We start from the raw sequence: 13,663 nt of genomic DNA, 5'->3' as shown, positions 1-13,663 counted from the left end.
GGCGACCATTTTGTTTCTGGTGTCCTTCGACAGCTCTTTGGCCTTCACCATAGTGGAGGTGACCATAACCTCAAGCAGAGTGTGACTGCTTGAGGTTGTGGACAGGTGTCTTTTATACTGATAATAAGTTCAAATACGTGCCATTACTACAGGTAATTCCTCATTGATAGCTTCCGCCAGATCTCAACCTGCTCAAATTGTTCGTAACATCACAAATCCAACCCAGCTGGCCAAAGATGTGGCTAGTCAAGATATTACAGCAGAGATTTTCCAGAGCCACTTCATAAATAAGATCAATCTGCTCTGCGAAGGGCTACCTCCCACAGAGGACACATTGAGGGAACTAGAAGCCTCCTGGCCATTTAGTGGCCAATTTATCGAACATTTTGTGTCATTAGAAATGGAAGACCTGGAAAAGACTCTAGCTGCAGCAAGACCAACCACCTGCTCCCTCTATCCTTGCCCCTCCCAGTTGGTTAAGGAGTGCTGGGAGGGACTACAAAATCCCTTAAGGAGCATCATCAACAGCTCCTTGGAGCAAGGAATTTTTCCAGATTGCCTTAAAGAAGCAGTGGTCCACCCTCTCCTGAAAAAACCAAGCCTTGATGCTGCCATACCTAGTAACTATCGCCCTGTTTCAAACCTTCCGTTTCTGGGCAAGGTGATTGAACGGACAGTGGTGGGGCAGCTACAGCAATTCTTAGATGAGACTGCAGGTTTGGACCCCTTTCAATCAGGCTTTCGTTCAGGTCATGGGACAGAGACTGTCTTGGTAGCTATTACTGATGAAATTCGTCGTCAGTTAGACCGAGGCGGATCAGCGCTATTGGTACTCTTGGACCTCACAGCTGCATTTGACACCGTGGACCATGACTTGCTGATTCATCTATTGGCTCTGTCTGGTGTACGAGGTTTAGCCCTCAAATGGTTCAATTCATTCCTCCGGGACCGGAGACAGAGGGTGGAGTGGTGAGGCCAAAGCTCTGAGAGCTCCTGCCTTTGCTGTGGAGTTCCCCAGGGTGTTATCCTCTCGCCCGTTATTTAACATCTACGTCCGACCACTTGCTGGACTGGTGCGGAGCTTTGACATAGAGTGCTACCAGTATGCAGATGATACCCAGCTACTCTTGCGTCTCGAACCTGGGACAACCGTGATTCCTGAGAACTTTAAGCTGTGTTTGGAAGCAGTGATGAGTTGGCTACGAGCAAGCAGACTAAAAGTCAATCCTGCAAAAAATGAGATACTCTGGCCTGGCCAGCCACCAGAATTAACCCAGTCTCTGCCTGATTTCGATGGGGAAGCTCTGGTTCTGTCTGCCACTGTTGAAAGCCTTGGGGTTGTGTTGGATTCATCTCTGACGATGGAGGCCCAGATCACTGCCTTTTTTCATCTTCGCCAGGCAAGGAAATTGGCATCCTACCTTTCGGTAGAAGCATTGGCAATGGTAATCCACGCAACAGTCACCACTAGGTTGGACTATTGCAATGCCTTATATGCTGGCCTTCCGAAGTCAACGACCCAGAAGATTCGGATGGTCCAAAATGCGGTAGCCAGGCTGCTAGTGGGATCATCTATAAGACTCCATATTACACCGATTCTGCAACAACTGCATTGGCTACCAATAGAAGATCGGATCTCTTACAAGATTCTGATCCTGACATTTAGAGCTCAAAATGGCCAAGGACCTTTATATCTTAGGGACCGCCTCATTCCTTTTCCCCATCAGTGGTCACCTCGATCCACCCAGGAAAATCTCCTATACATACCGGGCCCTAGGGAGGCACATTTGGAAGCTACAAGGCGTAGAGCTTTTTCGATCTATGCTCCAATTCTGTGGAACTCATTGCCTCCATATATTAGAGCAATGTCGGAGTTGCAACCTTTTGTAAAGGCGCTCAAGACTTGGCTGTTTGGTTGTGCATTTAAGTAATCGGATCAAATTTTGCCATAGTCACTGCTGAATGTTTTTATGTTGAATGTTTTATGTTGAATGTTTTTATATTGAATGTTTTATATTGTGTATAAGCAATTTTAGATTGTAAGTCGCTCGGAGCACTTTGGTGGAGAGCGACTAATTAAGAAATAAAGTGATGATGATGAGGTAATGAGTGGAGGACAGAGGAGCCTCTTCAAGAAATTACAGGTCTGTGAGACCCAGAAATCTTGCTTGTTTGTAGGTGACCAAATACTTATTTTCCACCATAATTTGCAAATAAATTCGTTAAAAACCAGACAATGTGATTTTCTGGATGCGTTTTCTCATATTGTCTCTCACAGTTGATGCCTACCTAGGATGTCAATTACAGGCCTCTCTCGTCTTTTTAAGTGGGAGAACTTGTACAATTGGTATCTGACTAAATAATTTCCCCCCACTGTAAATAAATGAATAAACAGACCCATTCAATCAACGTTTATTAATTATTATTATTATTTGCCATATTTATACTCCGCCTTTCTCTACCCCAGCAGGGGGACTCAGGGTATCTTACAATGGTTGAATGGCCTGTCAATACAGAAGCAAACCCTACTAATTTAAATGGTCTAGACTAGCAATAGGGGTTAGGCTGTAAGATGTCATATCTTTCACAGGCAAAGTGACCCAAATCCCTTGCTTTCAACATAAGGCTTGCACCACCTTTCTGATTTACATCTTACGCTGTCTTGTGTATGTGAAAGGTCATGTTTCACTTTTCCACTTTATCTAGGTTAACTCCAGATCTTCTGTATTCCCAAATTTACATCTATTGTATTTATTTATTTACCGTACTTATATCCTGTCCTTCTCAACCCAAAGGGGGTTCAAGGTGTCCTTATAATGGCAAGAATTTGATGCTGAGTGTACACAAATCATTGATAAATAAGCAAAACATTAAAACCAACCAGTGAAAACATCACATTAAAACAACAACATAAAATCACATAATCCTGGTCATAATCCAGGGCCAGTCTGAGTTGTCAATGTTAATTTATAGTCTCTTCTTGCATGGTTCCCATTACTGACCAAAGGCCTGATCATGTTTTCAGTTTTTTCCTGAAGTCCAGGAAGGGTGGGGGTCTGATTTCATAATTGTACATATAATTAAAGCATTATTACCCTCAAACCAGAAGGAAGATGTTTATCTCTACATCTTAAATATCCCATGTGTGTGAATTGCAGAGGCATACATACTGCAAAATAAGCCTGAGCACTGAATTCAGGCCGAGATGTGGTAAACATGCATACAGAGGATTCAATGTTGAACAGGCCTATTACTAACTTACAACTTCTCTATTTCATCTTCCCAAAAAATGATTGTTTTACATCCAGAGAAAACAAATCTCAACATAATTTTTGAGACAGGAATAAAGGAAGAATAAATCCATATTAGTAAAATGTACATTGCTTTGTGAATTAACGACCAACAGAAACTGTTTCCCTCTGAATGCCTTATTTCCCTTTTCCAGGATTCTGCGATGCAAAATATTATGATCTAAAATTATCCACATGGTGACACTTTTTTTGCTTTCTGGTGGTGCAATGTTCACAAACTATTACTGTATATAACATTACCTTCAGGCTATGTATGTAAGGTGCATGTGAAATATAAATGAATTTCTTGTTTATACATGTGTCCCATCTCAGTATGGATATGTAAGTATTCTAAAATATGAAAGATTTCTGGTTCCAATCATTTTGGCTAAGAGATACTCAACCTGTAACATAATATTGTTTCATTCACACCCTGTTTTTCTCCCAAATAGAAAAGCAACTTATGGATAAAATTAGACAAAACATCTGCCGTATATTCTGGCATATAAGACTACTTTTTAACCCAAGAAAATCTTCTCAAAAGTCAGGGGTTGTCTTATAAGAGGGAGTCGTCTTATATGCGGGAGTCTTATACACAGGAATCCTCTTATACGCTGGAGTGGCCTTATGCATGGGATTGTCTTATATGCAGGAGTAGTCTTATACACCGGGAGTCGTCTTATAGAGTGGGTGCTGAAACTTCCAATCCGGATTGGAGAATCTGTGGTTGCTGCATATTGTGGGGGGAGCTCAAAAATGGCAGTGGCCGCGTCCCTGCCATATGCAGCGACTGTATGAAAGCATTAAGGGCAACGCTCTGCAAATATGGTAGAAGAAAATCAATTCATCAGGATTCGTGGACTTAATGCGGTCCAGATGGTGAGGTGATGGGGGGCCTCACTGGGAAGGTGTAAGTGAAGGCCGGAGCAAGCTGCAGGCGTTTGGGGCGCCCTGGGATATGGAAAAAAGAGATAGAGTGGCTCTGGGCTCAGAAAAACACAATTCTTTTACCTGTCTGGCCCGCCCTTGTGTCCTATTACCGTACCTCCTCCTCTGCCTCTCAAATCTCGCTCCTAAAGACTGCAGTGAAGCGGTGCATGTGCACATGTGCGAGATCTGAGAGGCAGAGAAGGAGGGACAGTAATAGGAAAATTACCATATTGAAATCAAATCCGATGCTTTTAAAATGTTTATTTGGTGTGTGTTGGAAGAGGGGTAGTCTTATACAGCGAGTATATCCCAAACTCTATATTTTAACTGCAAAAGTTGGGGGGGGGAGTCATCTTATACGCCCAGTCGTCTTATATGCCGGAATATACGGTACAACTCCTGTTGCTGTTTTTAAGCATTCTCACAGGCAGAACACAACAACAACAACCATACTATGTTAATTGCAAATAGATCTGATATACTGTTATCAACATTTTGGACAAAAATAGTATGGATCCAAATTTATTTATTTATTTGCTCTATTTATAGCCCGCCTTTCTTTACCCTGAAGAGGACACAAGGCGGCTTACAAAGAGGCTATTATTCAATGTCTTAAAACACATACAATTCTTATATATATTATATTATATTAAAATGAAAACACACTGAACATTTAAAAACATTCAGTTCTATTGTCCGGAATTCCCCTGCTTTTTTAGTGTTGCTCTTTATTTAGAGTTATTTAATACTGGTAGCCAGATTTTGTTCATTTTCATGGTTTCCTCAAAAAGCACGGAAATTCCAGAAAAGAATCAATCAGGGCCAGTGAACACCTCACAACAAAGGATTTCCCCTGGCAGCAATCAGCCAGGCTTTGAAGCTGCAAGGCCATTCAATGCTAATCAAGGTGGCCAATTGCAACGTTCGCACTTGCTTCCAACAGACAAGAATTCTTTCTTCCACCCTGAACATTCCACAGATAGGAGTCCCCATGACACAATGGGTTAAACTCTCATGCCAGAAGGACTGAAGACCGACAGGTCCGAGGTTCAAATCTGGGGAAAGTGTAGATGAGGTCCCTCTGTCAACTCCAGCTCCCCATGAGGGGACTCAAGAGAAGCCTCTCACAAGGATGGTAAAACATCAAAACATTCGGCCATCCCCTGGGCAATGTCCTTGCAGACAACCAATTCTCTCACATGAGAAGAGACTTGCGGTTTCTCAAGTTGCTCCTGACACACATACACAAATCCACAGATATATAAACCTCACTTGTCCAGTTTCCAACAGACCCCTCAACCTCTGGTCTGCAACAGATGTGGGTGAAATGTGAGGTGACAATGCTTCTGGAACATACAGCTCGAAAACTCACAGCAACACAGTGTAAGCCATGAAAGCCTTCAACAACATATTGTTCCAGTGGCACTTTAAAGACTATCTGCCCAACCAAATACATACTAACCAACACCATATAATGAGTAATAAATGGTGATATATAACAAAACAAATCCTCCATACTGATCGTAATAACCAGTAAAATACAAGTAACAAACCTCCACCAAGCATAACTCCAAATGGTGTAATTTCCACCACAAGCCTAAATCCAACTATAGCCAATTGCTAAATGATTAAGTTCATGTTTATGTATATCTCACAGTGTAAATTGTAACATCGTCAACAAATCTTCTTAATAGATAAGATATAGATGGTAATAATAAATGTATTTTGTCAACCTCGCCTAAGCTGTGCAATGGCCTGGCAGAAGAAATTTGATAGCTAATTGAGCAGTCAGAATTTAAAACACAATTAAAGACCTCTCTCTTCTGGCAGATGGGAGTTCGCCTGAATCATAAAATCCTAGAGTTGCAAGAGACCCCAACAGACACCCAGTCCAACCCCCTTCTGCCAAGCAGGAAGATACCATCAAAGCTCTTCCAACAGATGGCCATTCCAACTGGATGGTCCCTTAGGGTCTCTTCCAGCTCTAAGATTCTATTATTCTAATCTTTGTTCTGTTTTTGAATATATGTATTTTATGGTCCTTTTGTTATATCTACATATTATGCTGTGCTCTGACTTGAGTGATCGTGGGGGGAGGCAGGTCACAAAATTTATTATTATTATTATTATTATTATTATTAGAGATAGGAAGATTAGAGCCATGAGGAGAGGCAGGTAGCAAGTTACATTATATACTACCATCATTATGATTAGAGCTAATAAGATTAGAGTTGTGGTGGAAGGCAAGAAGAAAATAAATTTATATTATTATTGCTAATAATATTATATCCATGAGGACAAGGGGGAAATAAAAAAATAATAATAATTTGAGTTAATATTAGAGCTGTGGGGGAGGCAGAAGGCACATAATATTGTGATTATTGTTATCATTATCATTATTATTAGTTTTCTACTACTATCAGTAATATTAGAGCTATGAGGATAAACTGGTAATAAAATAGTAATAATAATTACAGTTAATATTAGAGCTGTAGGAGGATGCAGGAAGCAAATAACATTATTATTATTATTATTATTATTATTATTATTATTGCAAATAATATTAGAGCCACAAGAAGCAGGTAACAACCAACAATAGTAATAATAATTGTTATTATTGTTGTTGTTTGTTACCCACATCTTGTGGCTCTAATATTATTGATCCAAAAGTCTACCTATATATAGAAAAAAACAAACTCGTATATTAAATTCTAGAATCATAGAATCCTAGAGTTGGAGAAGACCCCAAGGGCCACCCAATTCTACCCCTTTTTGTCAAACAGTAGGGCGCAATCAAAGTCCTTCTGACAGATGGCCACCCAGCCCCTGAACAATAGAATCTTAGAGTTGGAAGCAACCCCAAGGGCCATACAGTCCAACCCCGTTTTATACAGGAAAAGCACAATTAAAGAACCCCCGAGTATGTCTGGATGGCGTGTTTAGCATGGACTGTGTAACAATAATAATAGAGTTAATATAAGAGCCATGAGGGGAGGCAAGAATCAAATAACACTATTACTATTATTGCCAATAATATTAGAGCTCTGAGAATAAGAAGGTAATACATAAAATAATAATAATTAGTTAATATTTGTAATGAGGGGAAGAAAGGAATCAAATAGCATTATTATCATTTTTGGCATCACTATTGTCATTCTTATAGCCAATGGTATTAGAGCTATGAGGATAAACAGGCAATACCTAAAATAATAACAATAATTAGAGTTCATATTAGAACCGTGGGTGGAGGCAGGAAGCAAATAACATTATTATAACTGCCAATATTAGAACCATGAGTATAAGCAGGTAATACATAAAGTAAGAACAATCAAAGCACTCCTGAGTATGTCTGGATGCTGTCTTCGGCACGCACAGTGTAATAATAGTAATAATAACAGTTAATATTAGGGTTGTGGGTGGAGGCAGGAATCAAATAACATCATTATTTTTGGCAATAATTGAGCAGGTAATACATAAAATAGTAATAATAATTAGTTAATATTAGAGCCGTGGGGGGAGGCAGGAATAAAATAACATTATCATTATTATCATTATTAGTATCATTATTATTAGTACTGCCAACAATATTAGAGCTATCAAGACAAGCAGATAATAGATATAACAAGAAGGAGGAGGAGGAGGAGGAGGAGGAGGGGGGGGGGTTAATATTAGCGCCATGGGGAAGGCAGGAATCTATTATTATTATTATTATTATTGCCAATAGAGTTGTGAGGATAAGCAGGTAATACACAAAATAGTAATAATAAAAAGAGTGAATATTAGAACCGTGGGGAAGCAGGAATCAATAAACATTATCGTTATCAGTACAATAGAGTCTCACTTATCCAACATAAATGGTCTAGCTGGTTCTCAAGGTGTGGGTTCCCCAGATTTTTTGGCCTTCAACTCCCAGAAATCCTAACAGCTGGTAAACTGGCTGGGATTTCTGGGAGTTGTAGGCCAAAACACCTGAGGATGCACAGGTTGAGGACCACTAGGCTAACAGAACATTGGAGAGGTAAAAAGGTTGGATAATAAGGAGGGGTTAAAGAAAAGCCTGTTAAATGACACATTACATTATGATTTTACAAATTAAGCACCAAAACATGTTTTACAACAAATTTACAGAAAAAACAGTTCAATACACAGTAACGTTATGTTATATTACTGTGTTTATGAATTTAGCACCAAAACAAACAAGGGTTCTTTCTTTCTCCCACCCTGGACATTATTCTGGAGGTAAATGTACACTCCACTTCCCTCACCCGTGTATCCAGCCAGGAGGCAGACTGCTTTGGATAATACAGAACGTTGGATAAGTGAAAGTTGGATAAGCGAGACTCTATTGTATTATTATTAGAGTATTAGAGCTGTGAGGATAAGCAGGCAATACATAAAATAATAATTAGAGAGAATATTTGAGCCGAGGGGGGAAGCAGAAAACAAATAACATTATGATTAGTATCATTATTATTATTGCCAACAATAAGAGCCATGAAAGGCGGGTAACAAACAATAAACCACACACACACAATATTATTATATAATAATACATTTATTATACTACTAGCCGTCCCCTGCCACGTGTTGCTGTGGCCCACGTGGAGGTTGTGTGTGGGAGGTTTGGCCCAATTCTATTGTTGGTGGGGTTCAGAATGCTTTGTGATTGTAGGTGAACTATAAATCCCAGCAACTACAACTCCCGAATGTCAAGATTCTGTTTTCCCCAAACTCCACCAGTGTTCACATTTGAGCATATTGAGTATTTGTGTAGAGGATGGTCCAGATCCATCATTGTTTGAGTCCACAGTGCTCTCTGAATGTAGGTGAACTACAACTCCAAAACCAAAGGACACTGCCCACCAAACCCTTCCAGTATTTTCTGTTGGTCATGGGAGAACAGTTTGCCAAGTTTGGTTCAATTCCATAGTTGGTGGGGTTCAGAATGGTCTTTGACTGTAGATGAACTATAAATCCTAGCAACTATAACTCCCAAATGACATTTTTTTTAGTGAAGGACATACATTGGGTTGTTAGGTGTCTGGTGTCCAAATTTGGTGTCAATTCGTCTAGTGGTTTTTGAGTTCTGTTAATCCCACAAACGAACATTACATTTTTATTTATATAGATTATATATTATATAATAACTAATGTATATATACACATACAATATAATAATAATGTTGTTGTAATATACATATATATACACACACACCCCAAATAACTGTTTAAGATATAGATAGATAGATAGATATAAAAATGTAATGTTCATTTGTGGGATTAACCGAACTCAAAAACTACTGGACGAATTGACACCAAATTTGGACACCAGACACCTAACAACCCAGTGTATGTCCTTCACTCAAAAAAAAAGTCATTTGGGAGTTGTAGTTGCCAGGATTTATAGTTCACATACAATCAAAGACCATTCTGAACCCCACCAACGATGGAATTGAACCAAACTTGGCACACAGAACTCCCATGACCAACAGAAAATACTAGAAGGGTTTGGTAGGCAGTGCCCTTTAGTTTTGGAGTTGTAGTTCACCTACATCCAGAGATCACAGTGGACTCAAACAATGATGGATCTGGACCAAACTTGCCACGAATACTCCATATGCCCAAATACGAACACAGATGGAGTTTGGGGGGAATAGACCTTGACATTTGGGAGTAGTAGTTGCTGGGATTTATAGTTCACCTACAATCAAAGAGCATTCTAAACCCCACCAATCTTAGAATTGGGCCAAACTTTCCACACAGAACTCCCATGACCAACAAAAAAAACTGTGTTTTCTGATGGTCTGTGGTGACCCCTCTAACACCCTTTTATGACCTCTGCAGGGGACCCAACACCCAGGTTGAGAAATGGTTCCTTATGGCCATCCAATCCAACTCCCTTCACGGGGCAAGAAAAAATAACCAAAACCTTCTTGACAAAGAACCATCTACCATAGGTATAGATAGAAATGATTCACACACACACACACATATATACAGGTATATGAAAGATGTTGTATCCTAGATTTGAAAGGGACCCCTAAAGGACAATATGTTCCATGTTCCAGAGTAGGCAACCCAGACAATCTCTACATCAACATTGACCAAGAAACAAGTAATACTGTTGACCGACAAGCATCAAGAAACTACAATGATTAGAAACCAACACTTTTGCATTACCATATATACTTGAGTATAAGCCGACCCGAATATAAGCCGAGGCACCTAATTTTACGACAAAAAACTGAGAAAACGGATTGACTCGAATATAAGCCGAGAGTGGGAAATGCAGCAGCTATTGGTAAATTGCAAAATAAAAATATATAGCAATCAAATTACATTAATTGAGGAATCAGTGGGTTATATATTTTTGAATATTTACAAAAATTGTAATTTAAGATAAGTCTGTCCAACCCTGATTAAATGATTATTTACCTTCTTCAATGTAAATGTGCTTTTGTATCCTTCCAATAATAATAGAGAGTAACATAAGAAATGTAATAATAACAATAAAAAGAGTAAAATAATGAATGTAGCAATAACAACAATTATACAGTAAAATAATATATGTATAATAATAGAGTAAAATGATAAATGTAATAATAATAAATAGAATAAAATAACAATAATAGTAATAGTAGTAATAATAATAATAAAAGTAAAATAATAAATAACCTTGGCTCGAGTTTAAGCCGAGGGGGACTTTTCCAGCCTAAAAAAAGGACTGAAAAACTAGGCTTATACTCGAGTATATACCGACAAGCATCAAGAAATTACATAGATTAGAAACCAACACTTTTGCATTACCATATATACTTGAGTATAAGCCGACCCGGATATAAGCCAAGGCTAATTTTACGACAAAAAACTGAGAAAACGGATTGACTTGAATATAAGCCGAGAGTGGGAAATGCAGCAGCTATTGGTAAATTGCAAAATAAAAATATATACCAATCAAATGACATTAATTGAGGAATCAGTGGGTTATATATATTTTTTCTTTTCCAGATCAGCAGACTGGGCCACAGCAACGCGTGGCAGGGGACGGCTAGTATTATTATATAATAATAATAATAATACATTTATTATACTATTATACATTATATAATAACTAATGTATATATATACAGAAGACATTTCCATCTTGTCTTTACTAATAATATAATATAGTATATTGTATATACATATAATATTTATAATATTATAATGTAATACAATACAATACTAATAATAATTCAATATTATAATTATAATTATATATTTACATTACATGTAATATTACTAATAATATTACAATATAATTGTATAGTGCAATATAGTAATGTATACTGATATTGTACTATGCTAATAATATAATATACTGTATGAAAATAGATATTGTAAGTCGCTCTGAGTCCCGTTCAGGATGAGAAGGGCGGCATAGAAATGCCTTAAATAAATAAATATCCACATACCAAATAATGTTGTTATGCGGGTTTTTTTGGGCTATATGGCTATGTTCTAGAGCAGGGGTCCTCAAAGTAAGGCCTGGGGGCCCTCCAAGGTCATTTACCCGGCCCTCGCTCAGGGCCAACCTAAGTCTGAAATGACTTGAAAGTACACAACAACGACAACACTCCTATCTCATCAGCCAAAAGCAGCTCCATACTTCCCATACTACTAATAAATATATAGTTGTTAAAATTGCTCTTCATTTTAATTATTGTATTTTTAAGTGTTTTTTGCACTACAAATAAGGTATGTGCAGTGTGCCTAGAAATTCATTCATGCTTTTTTCAAATTATAATCCGGCCCTCCAACAATTTGAGGGACTGTGACCTGGCCCTCTGTTTAAAAAGTTTGAGGACTCCTGTTCTAGAGGTATTTCTCCTGACGTTTCGCCTGCATCTATGGCAAGCATCCTCAGAGGTGAGGTCTGTTGGAACTGGGAAAAAAGGGGTTTATATATCTGTGGAATGACCAGGGTGAGACAAAGGGCTTTTGTAAATTGGACTAGGTGTGAATCTTTCAACTGACCACCTTGATTAGCATACAATGGGCTTGACTGTGCCTGGAGCAAACTCTTCTTGAAAGGTGATTAGATGTCCCTGCCTGTTTTTCTCTCTGCTGTTGCAATTTTAGAGTTTTTTAATACTGGTAGCCAGATCTTGTTCATTTTCATGGTTTCCTCCTTTCTGTTGCAATTGTCCACATGTTTGTGGATTTCAATGGCTTCTCTGTGTAGTCTGACATGGTGGTTGTGAGAGTGGTCCAGCACTTCTGTGTTCTCTAGAACATGGCCATATAGCCCGAAAAAACCCACAAGAACTGAGTGATTCCAGCCATGAAAGCCTTCGACAATACAATGTTGTTATATATATAACATTATTATTTTGTACACACACACACACCAAATAACTGTTTAAGATATATATATAGACACAAAGATATAAGGTAGGGAGGTGGGGATGGAAAACAATAGCGTGGCGGGCAAAGAGGAGGCCTGGTCAGGAGGATGGGGAAGCGCGGCGGGCGGGCGTTGGGCCTTCTTACCCTGGGGCTTGTCTCCGGGCTGGGCCTCGCCGCGGCCCTCTTCGGCGGCGGCGGCCTCGGCCTCCTCCTCCTCTCCGCCTCCGCTGCTCCCCGCTCCTCCTTCCTCGGAGGCCCCTTGGGCGCCGTTGACGCCACTGCCAGGCTGGGCTGAGGCCTGCTCTTCCGCGCTCGGCGCCGAGGCCTGTGCGGGGCCTCCTCCTGCCGCGGCCGCCGCCTCCTCCTCGTCGGCCAGCAGCGCCTCCTCGTCCTCCTCCTCCTCCTCGTCCTCGTCTTCCTCCTCCTCCTCGTCGTCGTCGTCATTTTCGCCGCCTCCCGTTCCCAAGCGGGCCCTGCCGAGGCCTTGCCCGGCCGCCGCCGCCGCCGCTCCCCCGGCCTCGGCGCCGGCTTCTTCGGGGCCCGCGGCCAACATCTCGGCGTCCAAGGCTTCCTGGAGCCGCTGGGCCAGCTCCACCTTGAGGCCGCGCGAGTCCAGGCCCCGCCGCCCGAGCTCGGCCCGCAGCTCCGTCACCTTCAGCCGCTTCACGTCCATGGCGCGCGCGCTCCGCTGCGGGGGGAGGGAGCGAGGGAGGGGGGAAAGCGAGCCGAGCTCCGAGGGCTAATGCGCCTGCGCGGCTCTTCCCGCGGCACTGCGCCTGCGCGGCTTCCGCTTCTTGCGCTGCGTTGCCCTCTCTCGCCTATTCTCCCACTGCGCCTTTGCGCATGCGTGGCCTGCTTTCTCCCACACCCGAAACCCTCCTCCGGGCTCTATTGCGCAGGCGCGTCAACGCTTTCCTCCTTCACCAACCCCAAGCTTAAAACGCTGTACCATCACGCGCGCGCGATTTTCAGAGTCCACCACGACGCATGCGCTGTCGCCTCCCTTGTTGGCCCCTATTCCCCTCGACGCTTAGCTCTTTGTTTGTACGCATGCG

The 13,663-nt window shown here is 40.8% G+C and overlaps 1 protein-coding gene across 3 annotated transcripts in view; it reads right to left on the bottom strand.

Moving 5' to 3' along the window:
* Window positions 1–13,350, bottom strand: part of HNRNPUL2 (heterogeneous nuclear ribonucleoprotein U like 2) — a 46,879-nt gene extending 33,529 nt beyond the window's left edge. For 2 of the 3 annotated variants that reach the window (XM_067472444.1, XM_060758272.2), the window contains exon 1: window positions 12,753–13,349. In XM_067472444.1, coding sequence (XP_067328545.1) covers window positions 12,753–13,281 — 529 coding nt within the window. In that variant the 5' untranslated portion in view covers window positions 13,282–13,349. Of the gene's footprint in view, window positions 1–12,752 lie in introns of all 3 variants that reach the window. The other variant, XM_060758271.2, reaches the window with a different exon arrangement.
* Between the last annotated feature and the right edge of the window lie 313 nt (window positions 13,351–13,663).

The sequence above is a fragment of the Anolis sagrei genome, chromosome 12, assembly GCF_037176765.1.
Source record: "Anolis sagrei isolate rAnoSag1 chromosome 12, rAnoSag1.mat, whole genome shotgun sequence".
Taxonomy (NCBI): domain Eukaryota; kingdom Metazoa; phylum Chordata; class Lepidosauria; order Squamata; family Dactyloidae; genus Anolis; species Anolis sagrei.
Note: the sequence above shows the minus strand (reverse complement) of the source record. Positions and strands in the feature narration are given on the sequence as shown.